The 24840-nt window shown below is 40.7% G+C and overlaps 2 protein-coding genes across 4 annotated transcripts; both read right to left on the reverse strand.

The window, feature by feature from the left end:
- Nucleotides 1-778: 778 nt before the first annotated feature.
- Nucleotides 779-19419, reverse strand: LOC111217475 (cdc42-interacting protein 4 homolog). 2 transcript variants are annotated; one of them, XM_022739364.1, is made up of 15 exons: nt 18518-19419; nt 13052-13167; nt 12428-12484; nt 10505-10652; nt 9581-9643; nt 8994-9098; nt 8688-8816; nt 7905-8051; nt 7592-7780; nt 4874-5038; nt 3815-3924; nt 3417-3549; nt 2738-2826; nt 2515-2648; nt 779-2355 (listed from the first exon to the last, which is right to left on the reverse strand). In XM_022739364.1, the coding sequence occupies exons 1-15, from the start codon at nt 18539-18541 to the stop codon at nt 2204-2206; spliced, it is 1761 nt and encodes a 586-aa protein (XP_022595085.1). In that variant the 5' UTR covers nt 18542-19419; the 3' UTR covers nt 779-2203. The 2 variants fall into 2 exon arrangements, with proteins under 2 accessions (XP_022595085.1, XP_022595084.1); XM_022739363.1 differs by lacking the exon at nt 4874-5038.
- Nucleotides 19420-19518: 99 nt separating this feature from the next.
- Nucleotides 19519-24475, reverse strand: LOC111217474 (hemicentin-1-like). 2 transcript variants are annotated; one of them, XM_022739362.1, is made up of 10 exons: nt 24206-24475; nt 23041-23313; nt 22619-22942; nt 22177-22482; nt 21776-22024; nt 21211-21537; nt 20878-21114; nt 20560-20781; nt 20157-20420; nt 19519-20015 (listed from the first exon to the last, which is right to left on the reverse strand). In XM_022739362.1, exons 1-10 carry the CDS (start codon nt 24255-24257, stop codon nt 19831-19833), a joined length of 2439 nt encoding a protein of 812 aa, XP_022595083.1. In that variant the 5' UTR covers nt 24258-24475; the 3' UTR covers nt 19519-19830. The 2 variants fall into 2 exon arrangements, with proteins under 2 accessions (XP_022595083.1, XP_022595082.1); XM_022739361.1 differs by having other exon boundaries at nt 23041-23316.
- Between the last annotated feature and the right edge of the window lie 365 nt (nt 24476-24840).

Consider the following 24840-nt stretch of genomic DNA (forward strand, 5'->3'; position numbering starts at 1 on the left):
TTGATCAGTAGATGGCTGGAGGCGTAGCAATGAATTCTAGTTTCCCTGAAATAATTATGCCCTTTTCCTCTTTTTATTAAACAAAAAAATGTATTAAAATAAAAATTGGGTTGAGAGTTGTGGGGCTTAAATCCTAAAAGTCTTATATGAAGAAATGTAGATAGGTTTTGCCATTAAACAAAATGTGTTAATTAAAATGTAAACTATAGTGCTACAGGATTGGGTGGATGTGAATGGATTGTCTCATGATAAGAGATATAATATGGTTTCCTGTGTGTTGAAAGCATTTAAACTGAATCAAAACTGTGGAGGTCTTAGAATTTTTGTTATTTCTGTGCACACAACCGCTAAGTCAGTGGTTGTAAACCTGCATGGCTGTGTCATGAAACTAGAAATCCAATAAATATCAGATGTCACATGGACGCGGCAGTATGAAGGTAGGATCTTCAGTAAACCTTGTGTTTTTCCTGCAAATCCTCAAATCTTGCATCCGTCCACTGCCTCATTCATTTTATAGTATATGGGGCGATATTTATCATTTAGTGTGAAACCATAAATTCAAGCTCTCCAGTTTCCTGCTTCAGTTTAAAGTGATGCATGTTCACAGGTATTGACTAAACTGTCCTGGGGAGCAGGAAATGTATTGACTCAGTTGTTCAAGGGGACAGAAACTCGGGTGTCAGTGCTCAAATTCACAAAAAGAATGAGCACACACTATGTTTGTTTCAAATATTTATTTTCCAAGGCCAGAAATGACATAACCACTTCTAACTTTGAAATGTGCTTTGCATTTATTAAGTCTTGAAAAAAAAAAAAAAGAAATATCTTATATGCAAAAATGGTATATACACAATGCTTTTAACCAGAAAGGCACCAAAGACACATGAGCAGTTACTGCTTCTTGCTGGCTCAATAACAACATAAAAACAGGACGTGGATCAACTTGAAAAGATGTGAAGTAAATCCAAACAAAACATCATCAGCAACAAGAGACTTTTAGTTTTCTCTCACGATGTAACTATCTTTATTTGAATGGTTAAAAAGCTAATAAGACAATAGTGGTGTTGTGATAGCTAAAATATATATTATTTATTACATAAATACAATAGTCTTAATGTAGCACATTTTATGTGTGCATTATTTACTCCCTTTTGTGGCTACAAAGTGTCCACTATGTGTGCAAGGGGATAAGAAAAATGTGAGAACCTCCTTAATACAAAGTACAACAACAAAATATTATTTATAGAACATACACATTTGTAATAAATAATTTTTAGAACAATTTTCAGGTTGTAACTATTAGAAAACAACAGCTACTGTTTATCCTTGTTACTGCTATAGACCGAAGTTAAATGATGATATGGCTGTGATTGTCTGAAAGTTAGAAGTGTTTGTACTGTTGTGTGCATGTGATTTACCATGACAGGAGAGCTATCCACACCTTTGATCTCACAAATGGCTGAAAACCAAGAGTGACATAGTCCGCCCCCCCCCCCCGCACGCAAAACCTCAAGATCTCGAGTCCAACCATGAGCAAAGTGACGATGCCGTACATCTCCGCAAGTGCTATTAAAGCTAGAAAGTGGCACACTTGAGAGAAAAAAAAAAAAAAAAACTGCAACAGATTATACTCTACTCTACGTTAAGCGGCGGAGTGGACTATCATGGGCCAGAGCAGGTAATTTTTTATCTGGAATAGGTAATCAGGTGAGGTAACTCCCTCCTAAGTATTCCTGGTATAAAGACAGTGTAAAGATGGCAGCAGCACTCATCGTCCTCCCCCTTCTCGACTTCTTCCTCTCACATCCAGAAGCTAAGCCTTTATTAGGCTGTGGAACGAGGCAAGCACTTGTACAATGATGGTGCCTAAGATCCATGCAACACTAATTAACCAAAACCCAAAAAAATTATTGTGACATGCAATCAAAATGAAAATAACCTTGTGGTTTAGGTGGCTTAGGTAACTGAGGATTACAATAATGTAATGTGAGTGATGAGAAACATACTGTTAGCACCGTTCCTCTTCTAATATGGGGCACCTATCTCAAGAAATCAAAGCACCTTATTTGGATCACTTCCTGGATACACCGGTGGTCTCGCCCAGAGTGCCGTGGCTTCTTTATGATCGGTCCCAGGAGAAGAACTGCACACAGTTTTCTGAAGTGTTAATCTCTTCCTCTGCTGTTCCTCGAGTGTTTGACTGTCATTTGTTTAGGGTGATAGTGACATAAGATGTAGGTATGTAGCCTTCATCTCCATTGTTCCTACGGACACGGGTCCAGCCATCGCCCTTGTCCTCCTCTACCACAGCCAGCACCTCCCCCTCCTGCATAGAGATGGTGCCTTCACTGGCACCTGAAAAGAAAAGGACAGACTCGATGGTAGCAAATATCCCCGTGCTTGTATATGGATACAAGACTACACAAGCCTTATTGAGTAAGCCCACGGAAAACTTTGACTCATGATTTCTGCCCATGAACTGTTGTAACCTTGATTCTCATGTGGCTTACATACCAGGGAAGTTGTACATGGCAGTGCATTTCCCAATAGGAGCAGCTAGTTCGTCATCCTCAAAGTCATCATCAAACTCTGCGTAGATGGCTTGGGAGGGATCAGGAGTGCTTTCATCAGAGTGAGCTCCATCAGGACTAGAGAGAGAGAGAGAAGAAAAGTGTACAGCGAAAAATAACACCTCAGTGTGTCAAACATAATGTCTATTAGTAGAGCTGAGTGTTACCTTTGTGCATCATGAGCTCCGTTATTGTTGAATGTGTGACTTTTATAGCGCAATGTGTCCCCTCGACCTCCTGCTTCAGCCAGCCAAGTCTACACGAGAGAAGAGAGCCACAATGACGAGGAGGCAGAACAGAAAACCCCAATAATACCGATTACTGTGAGATAATGCATTTACTGATCGATATACCAGGTCATGTTATGAGGAGGAATACTATTGTTTACGGATAATGCAATAATTGGGTACTGAGAGTTTAAGTCCTTTAATTGCCTCCTCTTGTTTTTAGAACAGCAGCATTCATCTGTCCCTTTCACGTCATGTACCGTCTTTGCCTAACCTCTGCCTAACATTTTCTTGAAAGACTGGGTCTAAGGAACAAGGAAGTTACAAAAAAATTTATATTTAAACATGTAATATTAAGTTGGATCAGGACTTCTAATTAACTACAGATTACTTTGAATTAATAGCGAAGCGCCTGATTACTGCATAATATTGAGCAACCGAGGCCGTTATGATGTCATAATATGCTGTACTTAACAGCAAGGAATGTGGTCTTAATATTTTACATAAACAACACCTAATGACTTTTATAATAAGTAAAAATAAACTGCAGAGAGTCTTATGACCTCATAATATAATGCCTTATAATGGTAAATGACCTCCTAATAGACGTCATGATTACCTCATACTTGTTCACCTCTCCTCTGAGCCGCTCTATATTCTGGGAAGTCTGGCTGATTTGGGAAGCCAGACTAGCAGGGTCTCCCATTTGAGGATTTTTCTCATAAACATCTTTCATCTTCCCCAGGGCCTCACTGAAGAGCGGGGAGAGAGCGAGAAGAGAAGAACAAGAGAGGAAGTGGGAAAGTGACTTTCAGTAGAAATCGGTTCCCTGCAGAGCTCAGGGCTGGGTAAACAATTCAAACGCTCACAGAGGCACCACAGAGTTATACACACTGATGTGCACTGTATGAATGTTATATCCACCAACTTCCGCCCACCAGAGAGGTTCTAACAGAGATGGTTATTAATACGCAGAAGGATACCCACATATACACACAAACACACACACACACACACCTCTGATCTACTTCCTTTTGCAATTCCTTGCAAATTTCCTCTAGTTTCTGTTGCAACCTCTTTCTGCGCTGCTCTGGAGGGAGATGTGCGAAGTCCTCCGTCACTGTAGGCTGCAGAAGGTCACAGGAAGGGTGGATTAACACTGATCTCAACCTTACAGCAAAAGCAGCAGTTTCATAGCAACAGAAACCACGATAACAGAAACATTTCAGGAACTCAAGCGTGCGGTTTGGGTTCAGCTCAAAGCACAACGTTTTAACTGATGTTCAGATCTCTTGGTTAGACATGCTTGGGCTTCAAATGAATGTAAAGCCAGTGACGAACAACAGTGAGCTGAACCCAAAACCACCACCCATGGACACAACAAATGTAGCACACTCTTATAACTCTACATTTTCCTATGTTTTATACCATATCCAAGAAATAAAGTCTTGGTTGGACAAGATGACACAGGAGAGTGCGGAAACAACTAGAGCCATTTTACAATTCGGGTTATGAATTGTTCAGTTTCATCATCGTGCTACCAAGCATTCCTCCCTTGCTCCACCACCAGGTGGCCACCTCTTCAAAACAAACAAGCATTTTGCCACATTACATGATGCCGGACGTTTAGTCATCTAAACCTCAGCAGAGTTTTGTGAGAGGAGAATTAGTACAATGAGGTGAGTTGTTGTAATGGAAAGGTGGCCTTTTTTTTTTTTATGTGTCACACAGCTGAGACCCCCCCCCCACACCAGCTTTGTTGTCAATATTACCGTGATCCTCTCTGGAGTAAATTTCTGAGGACAAAAAGAAACAGTATGTGTACAGAAAAATTCACAATATCCTTAAAAGTGATTCTCAACCCCAAATAGGTGTTCACTACATAACACACACAAATATTTAAATAGTGGTAGAGTCATTGTGAGCAGTAAGAGCTATGCCACATGTGTAAGTCTGAAAAATGTGAATAGTCTGAGGAATTCAGCGACTGTCGCAGAGGCAGGAGCACAGGATGATGAGCGAGCCCTGATGGGCGGATGTCTCCTGGCACTCCAACCTTCTCCTCTGGTGACTCACCGATCTCCTGAGCGTCCGGAACGAAGAGATTCTGGGTTTGACTGTCTTATTGATCTCCTTCAAACAGTACGACAGGGGGTCCCGGCCAAACTTGGGGGAAGGGGGTCCGTTAGAAGGTGAGGGGGCGGGGGGTGTGGAGAAAGGTGGGAGCGTGGAGGGAGAGAGCTGGGGTGGGGCGAGACCAAAGTACCGGCACCCGAGCATGAGATATGCAGGCGGAGGGTGGTGTATGGGATGGGGGAGAAGGGGATGGAAGGATGGAAAAAAAGAGGGAAGACAAAAACAAACAAGGTGACAAGGGAAAGAAAAAGACACCGTCAACACCTTAAAGCACACCACAAAGCCAGGAAGACAACACTGGAGCAAACCCAGCACACGAGCCCAGAGAGCACGGAAGCCCAAACACACATCTGTCTCTTTGGCTCTCGTTGACACGCACGTTAAAACAAAAAAAATAAATAAATAAAAATCACAAAAAACACACTGCAAGCATCCAACCACAGCTCCCAACCAGCGGCACAGCAGCCCAACACCTGCAGTCACACTCACTCCAGGTTGAAGGGTAGAGTGAGCCACAATGAGGAACTGGGGCAGGCCAATGAGACTAAACTAAATTTGAACTTCAAATGGTTTGAGAAAAATTGTATTTTTACAGCCTGGTTCTTTCACATAGGTTTACCCATCATAGGTCATATTGTACTCCCCAGCCTCATTGCAGGGACACTGTAAAAACACAACTTCACAACTGATTGAATAGGACTTCACAACTTACTTGGAAGTGGAAATGGATATTAAAGTGAAGTGTTTCCCAAATTATGTACTGTAAACATAAACTGTATTTATGAGCTGCTTCTTGGTTCAAGTTTGACCAAGCCAGAATGCACACACAGCAATTGATGAATGGAGTGTTTGGATAGATTGATCTGTATTTCACTCCCAAATAAGTGGCCCAAGGAAAATGGGTAAAAGTGGTCTTCTTTCAATCTGACTGCAAGTTTGTAATAAAAATATCTGCAAAAAATTCTCAGATTTTCAGCTGTAACAGTCTCGAGGGGTTTACAGTGAACATGGTCAGTATTATAAATGACATGTATAATGAATCAAACTGTGGAAATTACACCCACATTATAAAAGAAAAAACTTTCCCTAAGCCAATTTGCTAAGTTAATCATTAGGATTCAGTTTGAAATCTGTGCTATCTCCCAGTTTGATCATTATAGATGAAATATTAATTTATATATCAGTACAGTTGTTATTAATAGCCTGCTTAATTAACATAGTAGAATAGTGCTTAGAGATATTTGGGGCTTGATGAATACCCTTTATGACCTCTTAGAAAGAGGTTAACTTGAAAACATGCTGGGAGTGAACTACAGTAAAATCTCTTGTTTCTGCTACATGTTTATGTGGAAAGGTGGGGGTGGGCTCTATTAGTTAAATTACATAGGAGGCCGATACCTTGTATTCTCCAACAGTATATATCTAAAACAGCCCTACACCAAGGTCCCCTGTGTAAACACTGAGAGCTGCAAGTACAACACTATTATTATGTGAACATCTACTGGGTAGGTGCTAGTTTTCTTGAGAGTTATGGGGATCTAAATACAGGAGAGCAGTTAAGAATGGAAATGTTTCGGGACCAGACATAAACCAAAAGCTCACTCAAGCCAATATAGTCAGCCTCCTATTCATACTGCTACAGGCCTAATTGGGAGAGCATGACTGATGACACAGAGCAGTGTGCCACACACATACACAGAACAGGAAGAGTGCACAGCAGAGCACAGCCAGTAAGACATGCAGAGAGAAGAGAGGCGCTGAACAAGCAAACACTGCAGGGAGGGAAGAAGGGATCGTTTAGTGCTGGGACTGGAGGAGGGGGGACCATTAGCTGGTTAGTGGTCAGCCTCTCATATCACCACTTTAATTTTGGACCTCAGCAAGAGTGCTCCACGATTTACACTGTAGAGAAGCGCTTCTTGACCCAAGTAGATACTCAAGAGCTTAATACAAAAATGTCAATGTTGACATTTTTAGCGCGGATGTGTGGTTGGCCCTGATCTAGTTTTTCTGACCTGGCAAACCTGGTGTCATCCCAGTGTTGGTACAAAGATTTTATTGTGATGAGAGACATAATGCTAGGTTCTGGGCAGTATAATGGAAGCAGTGTGTTTGTGGATCCCTGTAGAGGAAAATTCAATATTGTTTGGGCCCTGTGCTGATGAAAGCACAAGCACAGCAGAATGCTGACTGCCAGTTGACCTATTGGAAACCACGTTGCACAGAGAGGGAGGGTGTAGGGGGGCAAGGTTTATTCACTCACAGCCAGGGACAGAGTCATGCAAAGGGCCTTTTCTAGAAGTGTTGGGGTGTGTGTCAGTTCATGTGTAACATAATAAAAGAGGTTCATGCATTATTATCTGAACTTTAGAGATGAGAGGGGTTGTGTATGTGTGTTTGTGCATTGCATGTGTGTGTAGCAACAACCACAGGTCGATCATGAGTGCTCTCTGTAGAGGGGATTTCCTGACTCTGCCTCCTGGTTCTGTGGCTCAAACAGTAACACTGCCGTGCAAGGAGTCCCACTAATCTGACTGGCTGCCGTCGTTGGTCATTGATGCCAACTCATTCATTTCACAATTTCCACAATGCAAAATGTGAGGCCATGTCATTAGGCTAAATTGGCCTAATGTGTTCTGCTAGCGTGAAATGTCCTACCTTACTCCTTTTGCTGAAAAGCCAAAAGTTTTTGCCCTTGTTCTTTCCCAGAAGGTCCATGGGGCCTTTGGGTGTACCCAGGCTGCTGTCGGATGAGGCACGGTTGATACCCTGACTGTAGTCCTCAAACTCCACATCTCCAGGACGCTCAAAGCCTGACTTGTTCTGCTCTATTACAACCATGGAGTCCTGCATTAGATGCAATTATGGATAAGAGCAATCAAGAGTTATTATCAAACAAATAAAACAAATGGGCTGCATAAAGCCATGTTGCACATTAAAATCCATTTAGCATTTGTTGAGACCGACTTACATTCCTCTCATTAACATTAGTGCCAGCTTTAGTAATGCCTTCCAGGCACTTGCCAATGATAGGCATCACATGCTTCTCTGTGTCTGAGAACAAGACGTAGCCTTGCGCCAACTTCCGTACTCGCCTTTCATCCAGATCCTGCAATTTCTAGTAAACACACAACAACAGTTGCTCAGACACTGTCATTATTAGGTTTACACATAGCCCATAATACAATGTGTATCTCAATATTAAGTTCGTAATATGACATTTCTATGGTACAGCACCTCCTCTGGGGCAAAATACAACACACAGTAACTGAAGAAGTTTAGTTATTTATGATTATAAAATATATTTGTTAATACAAATAAAATCTGAAACGCTGATGAAAACTCCAAAGCCAAAACTTAAGCATGTGAATATGTGAAACAAAAGTGTCTGACTGAACTAAAGATTCTTCTCTGATGTTTACTCAGTGAGTGAGTTTTTGTTCACTTTTTGTACCAGTAATAAAAGTACTGGTACAAAAAGTGAACAAAAACTCAAATGTCAGCGAAAATTGTTGACTTTCAATTTTACAATGTGCATTTCAAATGAAAAGTACTAAATATGATTCGGATTCAATCTCAAAATGTTAGTAACATCATTAATTAATTTGCAATATGCCTTACAAGTCATTTATCATACATGAAAAGTCAGTTTTAACAATTTTACAACAATTTTTCAACTAAAAGTTAGTTAGCACTGTACCATAATGTTAAGGGGGCGGGAATATTGTCATGTTGCAGTGTTCAGCTCACTTACGTTGAAGATGAGTGGCATATCATTAAAATAGAACTGGTTCTGCTCCTTGTTGTACTTCTGAAGCTGAGCAGCGTAGTCGTTCTTACACTCCTCTGCTACATGTGCTCTCATATGAGCCTGCTGTTTGGCCTACAGCCAACCAACACACACACACACACACACACACACACACACACACACACACACACACACACACACACACACACACACACACACACACACACAGGTTGGCCAGTTGCATCTGATTCTACTTTGATTGTGTGAAATGGTCCTTATCATGTAGATTTATCCCCCCCTCCTTGTTACTTTTTCAACATCTGCTTTGGTGGCATTGATGTCTTGATCGGTCTTCTCTGCATACTGTGCTGCACGCTCCGCTTCTCTCCACTCCCGCTCAAAGCGCTTTTTACTCTGGTGTGGAGAAAGAAATGAAAGAGAAAAATAGAGAGACCATGTTCATTTCATCCAGCTAAGTGAGGCCATTGCCTGAATGAAATATGAGGAGGTTCTACTATTTTGAGCAAAAGATTTATTTTTACTGCCTTTCTAAAAAAGATGGATAGGGGAGGTTTTAGGCTTAGGGACCATAAGATTTCTGTCACTAAATAGGTCTTGGATTGATGATACGGGTCCAAAATTGAGACCTGCTTTCCATTCTGTCCAACTGTTTTTACTATAGACAAATATAGCCATCTGACTGACCACACTGAGTGTGCAGTCATTCTCTTTCAAAGAATACTACTTCTCTAATTAACCCAAGAAATATAGTCTTGCTTATTATAATATAAAATGTTGTTGTGGTACATCAAGCATATTGGATGCCTCTTCATGAAAAATGTATTTCAGAAATTTCAAGGTCTTTCATTCGTTTAAAATCCTAACTCTGGACTTACACTGTCAAGCTGCTTGTAGGTGCTCTCCAAACTCTGCTGGGCCTTCTTGGCCTCCATGAGATACTGCAGACATTCATAAAAAACAGACAGAGTGAGAGGAGGCTCAGATGTCAGAGAGGGTGACAGCCATGTGTAGGGCCAGACAACGAATAAACAATGACCTCCTAAAGTCACACAACATAATAGACAAGAAAACAAATACCAGTGTGTCTGTTTGAGACATCACGTCTGCAGCACAAGCCTGTACATGGCTGCAGTGTTCTGCAATCCAGTGGGACAGAGCCAAGGCATTCTTCATAGAGAAATGGCACACCAACGCTCGAACCATGCTTCCCTCAGGAGATTCTAAGTAAGGCTTCCTTCCTGCCACAACAGTGAGATCTCCACTCCTCCTTTAAATCTCCCACTTTTCTCCTCCCACCCTTTACACTCCAGCTCAGCAGTTTGTGCCGTATACTCCAAATGAAAATCCCATCTGGCTTGTTCTCAGGCTGCTGTTGAATACGATGCCGCAGGCACATACCAGTGTATTAGTGTGTACACTCTGTCTGATCTAATTGTTTTGTCCACACCAGGTAAAGGAGCTTGCAATGAGATCAGACATGGCTCAAAATCAAGAAGTAAACAATGAAACTAGTAAAAACCAAACATATTAAAATAAAGCAAAAATGGCCCAAACTCTACAATACAACATAGTTAACAACATACAGTTGAAGCTGCATTAAAGGGCGAACAACGAGGCTGTGGGAAAACTTCCTCTAAGGAGCCTGAACATTGTATGACACTAAATATTTAGTCTTAAACACCACTATACATGTTGAAACGCACCAAATTCAATTCAATTGGAGTGTACTGGTTGCTGCAGAGATGGACCTTAACCAGCTTAACCCAGTACACTCCTGGTCTTCTCCAAATCAAACTCACCGTCTTTCGTTCCTGCTTGAGCTCCTGCAGGTACTTGGTGAGATCAATGCAAATGTTCATCATCATGTTCTCAGCAATTAGCTCCCTCTGCCCGGCGTAGTCGTTCATCTCATTCAGGATGTCCAAAAAAGACTGGTAGCTGGAAAATCTGCCATCCAGAGGAGGAGAGAGGAAAGGGTGGAGAGATAAGTGATTGGGGCACTGATAAGGTGATAAATACACAGGCTCCAAAAGATGTCAACACTGGGCCAAGTCAAGATAAGAAGCTGTTTGATTCCTGCTTCCTTCTAGGGCCATTTAAATGGCTCCAACAGCAACACCACACCACAGCATGGACCACACTAATGACACAACGATACCTATCTGTTTGAAGCATGATATTATTTGTAGCTCTGAGTTTTGTTAGTTCCCTCAGTGAGTGCTTCACAAACTATTAGGGATAGGTGGTAATCCAAATGGACCATGTTTTTACAATTTTACCTGACATTGCTTTGCGGCTCAATGTATATTGATCAAGCACTTTATTAGGAACACCACTACAACTGCCTTTCCATGCAATTATCCAATCAGCCAATCATGTGGCAGCAGTGCAACACATAAAACCCATGCAGATACAGGTCAGGAGCTTCAGTTAATGTTCACCTCAAAACATCACAAAGAAATGTGATTAAGTGACTTTTACTGTGGCATAATTGTTGGTGCCAGGTGGGCTGGTTTGAGATTTTCTGATATTCTGTGATCTCTGCAGCACAGATCACAAGTCAGATGACAATGGCCGAATTGGTTCAAGCTGATAGAAAGGCTATGGTTACTCAGATAACCACTCTTTACAAGACACTGAGGTGGATGGCCTACAACAGCAGAAGACCACATCGGGTCCTGGCATCAACAGCCTGAATCCATGGACCCAACCTGCCTTGTGTCAACAGTCCAGGCTGGTGGTGGTAGTGTAATGGTGTGGGGAATGTTTTATTGGCAACTCCAATCAAACATCATTTGAATGCTCCAGCCTATCCGAGTGTTGTTCCGACCATGTGCATCCCTTTATGGCCACAATTTATCATCCTCTAATGGCTAAGTCCAGCATATCACAGAGTAAAAGTCGTCTCAAATTGGTTTCATGAACATGACAATGAGTTCAGTGTATTTCAGTGGCCTCCCCCGTCACCAGATCTGAATCCAGTAGAACACCTCTGGGATGTGGTAGAACAGGAGATTTGCAGCATGAATGTGCAGCTGACAAATGTGCAGAAATCATGTGATGCATTCATTTCAACGTGAACCCGGATCTCAAAGCATATTCCAACATCTTGTGGAATCCAGTATTAGTGAGGTGTTCCTGATAAAGTGCTTGGTCAGTGTATATCCTTAAACCTGTAATAACAGATTTTTTTTCATCATTTTCGGGGCACAACATATCATCACCTTTTACACTGATATAGTGAACCTGTGAATATAATTACGAAGCAACACTGTGATTCATTTGTGAGTTGTGTTTGTGTACACCTGATGAGAGCAAGTCCAATATTAAATTTCTAGTAGCTCCATTTTTGGTCTCTACCAATTGCTGTTTCATAGTGAGGAGGTAGTATTTTGTGGGTAAGGGCCTTTTCTTTGAAAAGTGCCTGCTTCAGCTGAAAACTACTCTATGAGAGTGGACCAAAGCAATACAATTGTGGGCCAGTTAGCTAAACAATGAACTGAAGCTCGCTATAAAGCGAAACCATAAAGACGAGGGGAGATGCAAATTCAGGTGGTAATTCTATGTAAGATCATTACTTTGAGCGACCCCTTTCATTTTGTTTTTCACAATGTCATTTTATTTTGTTGATTGATTAAAGCCACTTTAAAGAAAAAAATAAAAGTGAAAATCAAATGGTTTCAGTCATGTATCCCTTTGCACAAAAACCCATGATGGCTCACCTGCACTCTGGTTCATCTTTGCTGCTTCGTTTTATGTTAAATTTCTTTGAAAGGTTCCTGTGGACAGTAAAAGCGCATCAAACAATTGGTCAGCAAATACTTAATACTAAATGAAACTGTTCATGTAGTGTGCATCTACTGACTGTTCTTGTTCTTATACAATAGAATTAAAAACAACAGTCAACTTATGAACATATTAAAATAGCTGTTCTTCCTTCTTTCACTCTCCCTCTGACCACATCCTGTCTATCATGTGCCAGTCTGCTCCCACTTCCTCTCCTCTCCGGCAAAGCTCAGCACTACAACAGATGTGGCCCCTGTAGACTGGGAGGACAACTGAGAGAGGGAGCACCGTGGACGAAGAGAGAACGAGCGAGAGAGAGAGAGAGCACACTGCAGCTGGAGAATGAGGCCAGTGTTTCAGAGACAAGTTAGATTCTGTCCCAAAGTAGTCATAAGACCCCACAAACATTTCATACACATCCTTTTAACATGCACCCATGCAAACACAAGCAAACACACACACACATAAACACACAGACGCGAGCTGCTTTGAGCAACACACTTGCACAGAGGCATTTGAGGCAGATAGCGCAGGAGAACGACAACAAGAGCGAGGCCTACCTCAGTTGTTTAGCATAGTTTTGCTCAATCTCTGTCCTCTCCTTCACAAATTTCACATACTTCTCCACCAGCTCCAGGCCAGACTGTGTGTGCCTCTCAATGATGTCATATTGGTCCTAGGGAAAGGAGCATGAGAGACAAATAAGGAAAAGATATCAAGGCATCACACTGTGGGATACGGAACATGTGTTAACTTCTGCGGAATAACTTGGATGTTTCCTCTGGTCTGAGTTTGAGGTCATCTAGAAGAATCATGAATGGAGGGCAATAAACTAAACACGTCAAGGTTTGTTCCTACATGTTGGATTCCACAAATGCTCTCCACATGTGCAGAAAATCTTGGCAACAGTCTCTAAACTTCCGCTCAGCTTTAACTCATGAGAAACCTGAGTTGTCCGAGACAGAGGACAGTGGAAGGACACAGGGTCACAACAGGGGTCAAAATTCTCAGGCAGGAAGACGGTGGTGCTCTTCTGATACATTGTACTGTGTCAAGTATTAAATTACTTCAAGGGAGCTTTACAGAGCCCTCATTAGTGTAGAAGTTTGACCTATTTCATGTCTGTTTCATGTACAACTGAATTTGCTGACTTTTCCTTTTCACGTTTTTCAGTGTGAAGGAGGTATATTATGTTTCTCTTCCTCTTTTGCTCCGTCTCTGGTCAGGCACTTTATGATGACACCTACAAGCTAAGACAAGTCTGCTAATAGTGAGAGATGATATCTACGCCAATCTTCCCTCGTTCTACACTCAGAACAATTCCCACAAGCTTTCTTTTCTGCTGCCTTAAGTACTGAGGGTGGGGTGGTGTGGGGGGTGGGGTGGGGGTGGGGGTGGGGTAATTCTTGACAAGTTGGGCCATGTTCTTCTGTACCCCTCCTGCCCTTCAGGTAAAACAAAAGAGACAAAAGCCAAATGAATGACAACGTTTAGCCTAATTACAGAACACAGTTAAAAGGTTAAAACAGAAGCCTGCAATCCATCACCACAATAACACCTAACCAATAGGCAGCATTGGGGTTTTAATTCAGTTCCATTAATTACAAAGCAGAAGTATCGATAGTCAATACAGCCAACCTAAAGCTACAGATTTTCCAATTTTCCTAAGGTGCTTGTGTTAAGAAAATATTTTCTTCTTGTTTCCTCGAACGACTTAAACCAAAGCAGTAACTGCCTACATCCAGTTTAACCTTACCACACAGACAGAACAGAAGACTGAAGCTGCAGTTATCTATACTGGCCACAAAACACACTGGATTCACTACTAGAGAAAAGCTGATGTGCTGCCACTTACCCAAAAAGTAACCCAACATTGAAGGCAGCATGAATCTAAATAGAATTGAACTGGTAAGGAGCTAGTAAGAATAAGTAACTGTGTATAAGCATAAAGGAGCACAGCTGGTAGCATACATGACCTGCAGGTCGAGGCCTAACCTAGTGTTGTTTTCAAACACTCAGGAGCTTTTATACAATCCACCGTAACATACGATGGATGAGGAACGTGACAGAGGGAACTTTAGATACATTAAAAGAGTGGCCACGGTTACACAGCACAGCTGGAGAGTCAAGGTAAGCCATGTGGAGGTGCAGTGCCATCAACTTTTAGCCACATTCACTCCCAGAGTTATAGATCAATGGTCAAACCTTGCATCAGGGTAATGGGGAAGGCTGACATATCTCAATTATCCTTGATTGTCGACTGTAAATTATTGCATGACTACGAGGAGTTTATGCATCCTATTATGGAAAGGCTATGATAACAGAAATGAAAAGTTATATATTTTCTCAGCTCTTGATGCAGGCATTTTGCATAGATAAGTCTAATATTTGCATATTCAGGTTCTGGCCTGCCGGTCAGTCTGTGGCAGTGTGCAAAACAGGTCAACTACAGTGGAGATTGATGGGGAGGTGTTAAGTGTAGTCTCTGTGTAGGTTGGGCAGCGGATCCCCAAACCAGTATTTTGTCTCACACTCGAAGAGAAACCTACCAGTAAGTAATGGACAACACTGTGTTGCAATCTAGTATTTACACTAACATATTAAACAACATAACTGCACTATGCACACTTGGTCATGTTTGCAAAACAGATGCAGGTAAGATATGCTTGACAATTGAACACTTCTGCATTCAGTTAAATACCCTGCATCATAGCTGTCCTCTGATAGGTTGTCATCATTCAAATGTATTCATTACAATTAATAAAGACATCTTTTTGGGAGTGTGAATCAGTTTCCTGGCACGTTTCATTTCAGTTTTAATAGACATATCTATCATAGTACGACATAGCATTACACTGCCGAGGAAGTTGACTCCCACTGTAATACCAAAACACTGTGTTTCACATATTGTTGTGTGTTGGATTCTTCTCTTATTGCTTTTTGTTCCAATAGTGAAATAGCTTTTTAAAAATATTTCACAGGATTATGAATTATGAAAGTAGCTTCAAGACAGTCTAGCCATCCTATCTATATCCCCCCTTTAAAAAAAGATAGCATTCATTCATGATCTTATCTCATAGTACTGGAGTAATTTTATAAGATGTTGTATAAGATGATCAGGCTCCACTTTACTGTATCTATTACACAAATCATCTCTATAATAATTTTAAAAAGACTTATTTTTTTACCCAAAGCATCAACACCAGTTCTCACACTCTAAAACTATGAGAAATGGTTGCAGCAGATTAAACACTGGCAAACAAAATATCTACTGAGTTTGCATCATGTACTAAATTCAAGTTTAAAATTTAAAAAATATTATGGGTTGTATATTTCTTCTTATTATGACAAAAAAGTTATATGTAGGCTATGTTGACTGTTCTCTCTATATAGGTAGAGCATATCATATGTTTTTCAGGTTGAGTGCAGAATTAGTTTAAAAGGACGGCCCTTGGGTGAACTCCAACTGTGAGCTCTTTTGTAAATGACACAAAAAGTAGCGTCTGATAATCCCTATAAATTAACTGTGACTGCTTGATTCAAAACAAGAGTGCCCCAATTAGAAAATCCAACCTCATTAAAACTATCTTAAAATACATCAAAATAGCTTTCAAGGACATAGTCAGTGTCTAGTCAAACACCAGTGGCTGTCAGACTGCTGCAATTTATTACCATCCAAAGCCACAGTCAAAATAATCTTTATAGGTCCCTGTAGGCTGGGTTTGTACTGAACTGATTTTCATAAATCATAAATGGTTGTACATGAAACTGCTCCTGACAGCTGTAAAATGGTCACGCTTTTATTTCAACAGCAAATGCCCTGTTTCATGTAAAATTATGGCTTGCATCCTAGCTATTTAGCTGTAGCTTCAGCCCTCCGCCCATGCCTTCACATGGAGTTTAGACATTTTGGGTCATTTTTACATATTGTAACATGTTCCTCAGGAAAATTTGTTAGTATCAGTAGCGTTGTTCTCTCCTCCATTCATTTCACCATTTTTGATGGGTGCACTAAATATTGTAGGTCTAGCACGGAAATGATAGAACTTCAACATCATGCTTCAAAACTGGGGTATGAAAGGTCTTATCTAAACCTAGCAAGGATCCGAAGTGTCCTTTCATCTTCCTGTAAGTCTAGAAGCACCATAGAGAAAACTGGCATCAACTGCATGCCACATAACTCGTAAAGGAGTCACGCTGAAAGTCACCAACCTACAAGGCTTAGGTGGATGTTTCAGCCCTGAGTCACCCTGTCTTCAAGAAAATTAAGGGCCTGGCCTGGCCAGACCTGCCATAGTAGTTCACAGGAGTGGCCTGGTAGCACTCACTATCACAGTTAATGCCTAGACACTGATCTTCCACTCGCAAACTTGTGCCTTAAAATAGCCATTGGATTAACGACAATCAGGGGACAGATGCCACAGAGTTGACTTGGCCCACAGAATGACTCTCTGGCCAAACATTACCAGAACCAATTATGTCTGCAGGGCTTTGTCTAACCAGACAGGTGAGGCTATAGAAGGAAAACAAACCATCTTCATTTATATTTATATTCCATTTACATTTCACAGACTGAAGACAGAATACTGGCTTTGAAGTGAAGAGTTTGAGTGAAGCAACTTCATGTGATGAACAGGAAAGACTGGTATACTAAGATAGAGCCTCTGATTAATACTGGGGTACGGATGTTTCTCTGACTCAATCAAAGTAGGGCAAAACTAATTAGGCTGTTGCACCAGCATGTACGATGGAAAAGGGACAGGGGAAGAGGCCTAGGGGGAGCTACTGTAATGAGGTCACAACCTCCCTATCCTGATCTTTGCAATGCTCCATTTTAAATATTCAGGTTCCCTGAAAATATGCATGTGTTTGCAAATGTGTGGCTTTATCTCCGTGGTACAGTGCACGGACAGTCATCAAGGCAGTATGTTACATGGTGGGTGTTTTCAACAGGATTCAGTTCTGGACTGTGTCACTACTGTTACTGGCATGTCCAGCAGTTTACTTCTAACAAACTGCAGCACCTTGATGTATTTTCTACCTGGTAAACAGCCCCCATATTTAACAATTACCAGCTGTAGTAGTTCCTTTTTCATGGTACAATATAGGTCAACTGAGCCTAATGAAATAAAAATCATGGATCCTAACATAAGCACTAAATCCAATACTCAACTCCTTCACACTTACTTGCAAAATCAGTATCTAAAAGAAATTGTGCACTGTTTGTTGAACAAATTCTCCTGCCACTCAGGTGGAGACAGGACGCACTTCACCAGTGATGAAACTTGTTGTCAAGGCAAATGACAGCATCTGATTTCATCTCCATGGAAGCAAGGTGTGCCAGACCGTAAACAATGAAACAGCCCACTCCATACAGCACACCTCAGCACACCTAAGGCGGCTTGCAGAATAGATAGTATTCTGACACATGACAACATGGATTTGTTCAAGTTGCTTTTTATTAAGTGCTTATATGTAAATTATACCCAGTAGATGACATATGCTTAAAAGTGGGCAAATACAGGTAGGAAATGACTCCTTTCTTTACAATACAAACATAATATTTTAATTTAAGTAACTTTGCAGCTTTGCCTGGGGCACTGCAGACATCCCACTACATAACGTTACATCGTTCCTGTAAAAAAACAAAAACAAAAAAAAACTGTGGAGTAACACAGTAAAAAAAACAACAACTAGCAAACATGGATCCCAGATTAACTATGTATGTGCTCCACTCTCCACAAGTGCAACATGTTACTAAAGGGGCTTCTACTGATCCACTCTTTGTCTGAACACCTTCATGCTCAAGAAAACTGTCCGAAAATAGAACCGTGTTCGTGAATGCACCGTTTTGCAAACACGGCGAGCAGAGCCGAAGTTTCACCGCTTAATTTTCGGACATTTATTCCACACATTCAGGATTTAAGCGTTGCCCGCTTCTTCCGTGAACACTGCTCAAGGAACTGCATTATTGCCATCCTGACAATATTAGTATCGAAGCAAGAGCAAGCAGATGATGGACTCACCCAAAGCTCTGTGCCCCAGTCCATGTTCAGCTTGTTGGCCAAGCCGCCTGACCACCCCGAATACAAAGAACTTCTCCAAAGTTATCCCAGCAGCAGCTCGGAGGACGGCCCTGGTAAGTATAATCCCGAGGTGATAAATCAGTCGTAACCACTACGCACTCCGGTTTTGCTTCATTCAACAAATAATGTAAACCAGCATCATAATTAACTAATTAACCAAGGCTGGCAGTCGTTAGTCTAGTTTGTCCAAATATTTTTCATAGCGAAGCAAAGAGGGATAAACTAGCTTTCATATCCGCGTCACTCCCAAATCCTAAATCTTAAAGGGGCAGTGCACTGAACCACACACGAAACTGGCCAGAGAAGTGTGCCACATGCTGATTCTCCGTGTTCTTTCAAATTAGATTTTTGTTTGTTTAAACAGCGTTATTTATATTCATCCTGGTTTATACTGTCACCCCGCTGAAGTGCCCTAGACCAAGCTACTGAGCTTTTGTGCTGCCCTGACAGAGCATCTTAAAATTCCCCAGCATGGATCAATTGATCATATAACAAGTTGACTGATGCTGGCAAATTTACCAATTCACACTGAGTTATTCAAGTCATGGACATGAATGACTAATAATTAAGACATGAAGCCTGTTTCTTTTCTTCTTTTTCTTTTTTAACATCCATGTGAACTGACTTCTGAAACCGTGAATTATTTATCTGAAATTAGGAAACATAAAAAAAAATACTCATCCTAGTCACCCCTGCGGTCACTTTTCAATGTGACCAAAATTTCATTTTTTTGTTTTATTTTTGTCTGTTTTGCACACCCAACATTTTAAGGGGAGTAGAAAGTAAACTCTAATACACGTTTAAAATAATCTAAGCTACATTGTGAAAGCAAAAAAGGGAAACCATGAAGATGACATAAATTAAATAACTGGTTTTGCTCTCATTGAAAAGTTTAGGCAGTAAGCAAAGAAGAGGTTCCAAATAGAAACACAGCACGTTGGTTGACACAGTGTGCAGCGTAACTTTATTGAGAATAGAAAAAGATCAATGGTAGGTTAAACCTTACAGGTAAAAACCAATGTTACAATGCACCTGTGGTCCTAATTAAAATCTCTCCCTCATAAGACTTTTGTACAAGAGGCATTTTACAGTATTAGTGGCATAAAGTTAGGACAGTACCATACAAAAGCAGAGATTAATATAAATATTTGCATTCCATTCTCTCCATGTAAGATAAATGGCATATCTGATTATGTTTTGAAAACATGATTTATGCTAATTTAATCTTACCTATTCAGCAAGTAATAAATATCCTAAGCTTTCACCCCATCAGACTTTGTAGTCATAGGGATCTCTGAACCATCCATGACTTTGTCAGGAACAAAGCTATATTGTCCATGTTTTTTCCAATGCAGGTATATAATGATGACTGAGATGGTCAAGATTATGAAAAGGCACACCACCAAAATGACTATCCACGGAAAGCCAGCGGTTTTACCTATAAGACAAACAAGATAAAGCAACATCATTTGAAAGTGTAATTCTCACTTCTCCATGAATAAATGTTTTTCTTTTTATTGCAACCTATGCATTGTAACATCGATATCAGTTACCACTTCATTCAGTCAATAATAATAACCTTTCATCGCCAGAGTGACATATCTTGACACACTCCCAACTTCATTCGTGGCAACACAGATGTAAACACCAGCATTGGTAGACGTGGCTCCTGTGATGACGATAGTCGCCTGGCGCCCCCCAGTGGTCTCCCTCACATTCACTGCATGGGTGTAATTCCACTGGATCACAGGGCCAGGGTTTCCCTCAGCACTGCAGTCAACGGTCACATTCTGACCCAGGGTCACCTCCTTGGATTCATTTGCTCTCTTGAACTGAGGGGCAACTGTGCAGAACAGGGGTCAGATTTGAGAGGAAGAAATAATACGTTGCAAATTGTATTTATAACCTCAAACCACTTATTTTCACAAGCAACAAAACAACATACAAAGAGTATTTTTGTAATTCCAAATATCAAAACTTACACAGAACATTAAGACTGAGTGTGTGATTGGCTGTTCCATGTTTGTTTTTAGCTTGAAGTACATATTTTCCACTATCACGCTTTGTCCAGGGTTGTTGGGAAATGATTTCTCCATCTTTATACCAGGTGACGGTGGGTAAAGGTTTTCCCTTTGGTTCACAACCAGCGGAGTCATCATTCTCTTTAACTTTATAGCTATCTTCACAGGCAAATGAAGGCTTATCTGTGAATCAAAATACTTTTGTGAATAAATAATGCAAAAAGTGTGTTTATCTGTGTTGTAATGAAATATACAATCAAGCAGGTCCGATGTACTCACATTCGATTGTGATAGCAACAAAGGTATTGCTCTTGCCGAGTGTATTGACAGCTTCCATTATGTAATGTCCCGACTGGCCCCTGGTGAGAGACTGAGACACATTGATGCGTTTTCCTTGAGAGAGCCAATTAACATCAGGTGGAGGGTTCCCATCAACTTTACAGGGTAACATGTTCAAGCTGAAGTTATGCTCCACACCAGTGTATTGGGTTGGACAATCATGTATCAGTGGTTTATCTACAAATAAACATCAGCATGGATTAAAATTGACCAAAATTGTTATTAGCAATAGTTATTGAAAGTATATGATAAACAGTTGAATGGAAAACTTACAGCGCACATCAGCAATGTAAGGTTCTGAGGTTACAGTAGGGACAGGTTCTGGTCCATTCGGTCCTAGGTGCAGCTCAGCGCTGCAGCTGAAATGTATTCCATTGTAATCTCTCTTAGGAGTCACTCTTAAGGTAGAGGACACATTAACTGGGGTCACAGTGGTGTCATTAAATCTTTCTGTCATCACACTTTCATTGCCTCTGTACCACTTCACTGTGAGGTTCTGCACAGGAGCCACACTGATGATGTCACACTTTAGCTGGTGCTCTTTGCCCTCTTCCATCGGACCAGGACGAAACTCAGAGACTGACACAGTGTTTGGAGTCTCTGTAAATTGCATAAAACATCAGCTTGTTTTATGGTTGAGCCCATTTCATTTCCAGATTAAAACATTTGGATCTATGCTATTTCAGGCTATATTTTCCATATTTACTTTGCTTTTGAAGTGGCACTGTATGAACTATGAAGAGATTCTGTAAGCAAGGCATCATTACTTTACATCATCAAAATATTTGTAGGATAAAGACAGAAGATAATGTATAGTAGTGTGTAGACTCATACTCACTATAAAGAGTGACAGCTAGTGACACGTTACACTGGGCCTGCAATGTAACGTAGCAATATGCTTCAAAATGCCAGTATGTTAGTTCTTCTACAGCCCAGGTGACAATAGGTGGTTTTTCAAACCCTGTGCCTCCAAATGCAGTCTCCCAGCCCATTCCTAAAGCGTTTGTGGCTGATGTGGTGCAATTAGCTGAAGCCGGATCACCAAATCTAACCACAAGTTCAGCAGGCGTCAATGTTAGGGGGCAATCTGTCATTCAAAAGTAAATATATTCCATTAGCATTTGATTTTGGAGCACAATAAATAATAAGTTGTCAACAATATCCACAGGTTGATAAAAAAGAGAAGATATTAGTGATACATATTCCATATCTAAACTAATGTAAAGGACAGAAGTATACCCTCTAGTGGTGATTCCTCAGGCATGTTTCTGGCCGCAGCAGGTGTCGTCGTGGGATATCTCATCACATTAACATGGATTGTCTTAGTTATTTTTCCCAGATTATTGGCAGCTATGCAGGTGTAATTTGTGTTGGTGTTTACTCGAGCAATAATGAGCTTGTCTGTGTACTCCGTCATATTCACCCCATCATGGGTCCATTGAAAGTGAGGAAGAGGGTGACCCTTAGCTTCACAGTCCAGGGTGACATTGCTATCCTCTTCGACAAAGTGGACTTCAGGAATGTCTTTGGTGAACACAGGGGCATCTGAAGAGGCAAATGTAGTCTTTTTAAATCAATCAAACATTTACATGATAGAGAACCATATTAGCTTTGGCTTGTCTAGTCTAATTTTAAAATAAAAATGTAAAAATAATCTGGAAAAAGCGGAATGTTAACTCACAGCGTACAGCAACTCTGTGTGTGGCAAGAAAAGTAGGAAGTTTCGGTCCAAATGGCCCAAAGTCCAGCTGAGCCTCACATCGAAACTCAGCTCCATTGTCTTTTCTGCTGATGTTGACTGTCAAAATAGAAGACTCACTCACTGGTAGTTTGGTTGTATTTGTGAAAGAGTCTCTCATGATTATTTCATTGTCTTTGTACCACCTCACAGTGAGGTTCTGAACAGGAGCAACCTCAGAGATATCACACTGCAGCTGGTACTGCATCCCTTCCACTGTGGCTTCTTCATGCTTTATAGGAAACATGTCGATCCCGTCTGGATTCTCTATCAAAACAAAATTAGATAATGGAGTTACTATATTGTTTTTTCTTTCTTTTTTATATTTTTTCCACTACATAATATCTATTTGAAATTACACTTACTGTACACAGTGATTTCAAGGTCTTTCGTGCAATGAACATTGCCATTCTGCATTAATTTGCACTGGGCCCTTGCATCCCAGTCTGACGGTGTCACTGTCAACGTGACAAAAGCCATATATTCCTCTTTCTCAACATCTGTGGTCCCATTTGTCCAGTATATCCCATCATGATTGTCTTCTGGGTTGGTGCAATTTACTATGACCTCCCCTCCATATTCTACTATAACCTCAGATGGATTCAGGATAAGGTCATCTGTACATGTGCTGTCCGCATCTGCTGATAGACAAAACAGTAATACTCTTTTTGAACTTTAATGGTTGACTTTGCTGCACTCTGGTGGCTCATGTCACCAATGCATATCACTTTGTGTAAGGCTGAGTTCTGTAGCTCAAGGAATGCTTTCATGTTTATAAAAACAGTGCTAAATCATAGATCTGTGTCTTAGCCATGTGAACATCACCACAGTTCAGTGAAAAGATCAATACTGACACAATATACATGTAGGTCCTTACAACTAGTTCTTCATAAAATAAATTTAAAAAATAAATACAATCCTCCTATATAATAGTAATGATTAAAAAAAAGATATGACAAACATTTGTAATATTGAATGTAGTGGGATAGTCTGTTGCAATAACATCTCTTTTTAGGATACCTGACCAAAAGGAAAAGTTATTTAACACAAAATGACACACTGAAAGAAGAGAGAGGCTACGGAAAGACGTTTATCCACCACATTTCGCTGTGCAGTTAGCAGTTAGAGTTTACTCAACTCTCACAGATACAACGGATGTTTTTTTACCACAAACATTATCACACCTACGTCTCCTAGTTAGAAGATCAAGTTTTATTCAAAAACGTTACTTTCTTTCTATTCTGTTAAAATGTCGAAGGCTACAAAAAAATTCGAATTTCCTAAAAATTACAGCACCTCACAAGGAAATTATTATTTTTTAAGTACAATCATCTAGTGTACATTTTTCAGTTCATTTTTAGTTGTCGCCATCACTGTTAACACATGGAGCTACTGAAACTTTAGCAAGCAAGAAACTACCCCAATAATTGAACATGATTAATCTCTTAAATATGTTTTAATCTCTCCCTAAAGTTACATATAAAATTTAAGACACACATACAATTATTGTAGCGCATCATTATCACTCACCACACAGTAAGGGCATGAGCATGAGGAAGCCCAACATGCTGAGAGGCATCATGCTAGATCAGCATACGGGAGGAAGGATGTGGATGGTGGAGGGCAAGTGTGTTTCAGGATGGTCCAGAGGATGCCCTGCTCCAGGTCTTGGATCAGTTCTGGCTCAGAGCTTGCCCTGATGAAAATGAAGATGATGATGATGATGAATTAGCCTACTACTTACAATTGCAGAGGCTGACAGCGAAAAAGTGTGGTGTGGAATCTAAGGGGGAAGTTCAACGCCTTAATTTACAGGAAGCTGCATAAAACGGAAACGCCACAACCACAACGTTTTATGCAGAAACCGTTGACATCCTCCCATTTGTTTGCCTTTGTCTCTCAGTTTTCACACAGGAACTCATTTGGCAGAATTTTGCTGAAAAGCATGTTGCAAATTGGAAATTATCTAAATTTGGCACGAAATTGTAACAGGCCAACAACAGAAAGTGAATTTCATTCCTGTTAGCCATCATCCAGTGATTCCCAGTCTATACACGTTACTGAATTACCTGTAATAAACATGTGTTTACAGTGAGTCTGCACTTCAGTGTAACGGCGGGCTCAGGGCAATCCCTGGATTCTGCGTTGTGTGTGGAGAATGAGGG

Source organism: Seriola dumerili, unplaced genomic scaffold (assembly GCF_002260705.1).
Source record: "Seriola dumerili isolate Sdu_G_001 unplaced genomic scaffold, Sdu_1.0 BDQW01000044.1, whole genome shotgun sequence".
Classification (NCBI taxonomy): domain Eukaryota; kingdom Metazoa; phylum Chordata; class Actinopteri; order Carangiformes; family Carangidae; genus Seriola; species Seriola dumerili.

Bases quoted from the DNA above. Each gene is read 5' to 3' on its own strand.
- LOC111217474 (XM_022739361.1), bottom strand. From the start codon at position 24,257: ATGATGCCTCTCAGCATGTTGGGCTTCCTCATGCTCATGCCCTTACTG. The intron at 23,317-24,205 runs GTGAGTGATAAT...TTTGTCTATCAG, and splicing joins GCTCATGCCCTTACTGTGTG to CAGATGCGGACAGCACATGT. The intron at 21,115-21,210 runs GTAAGTTTTCCA...GTTTATTTGTAG, and splicing joins TTACATTGCTGATGTGCGCT to ATAAACCACTGATACATGAT.
- LOC111217475 (XM_022739364.1), bottom strand. From the start codon at position 18,541: ATGGACTGGGGCACAGAGCTTTGG. The intron at 9,099-9,580 runs GTAAGTCCAGAG...TCTCCACACCAG, and splicing joins CCTACAAGCAGCTTGACAGT to AGTAAAAAGCGCTTTGAGCG. The intron at 7,781-7,904 runs GTAAGTCGGTCT...CATCTAATGCAG, and splicing joins CTAATGTTAATGAGAGGAAT to GACTCCATGGTTGTAATAGA.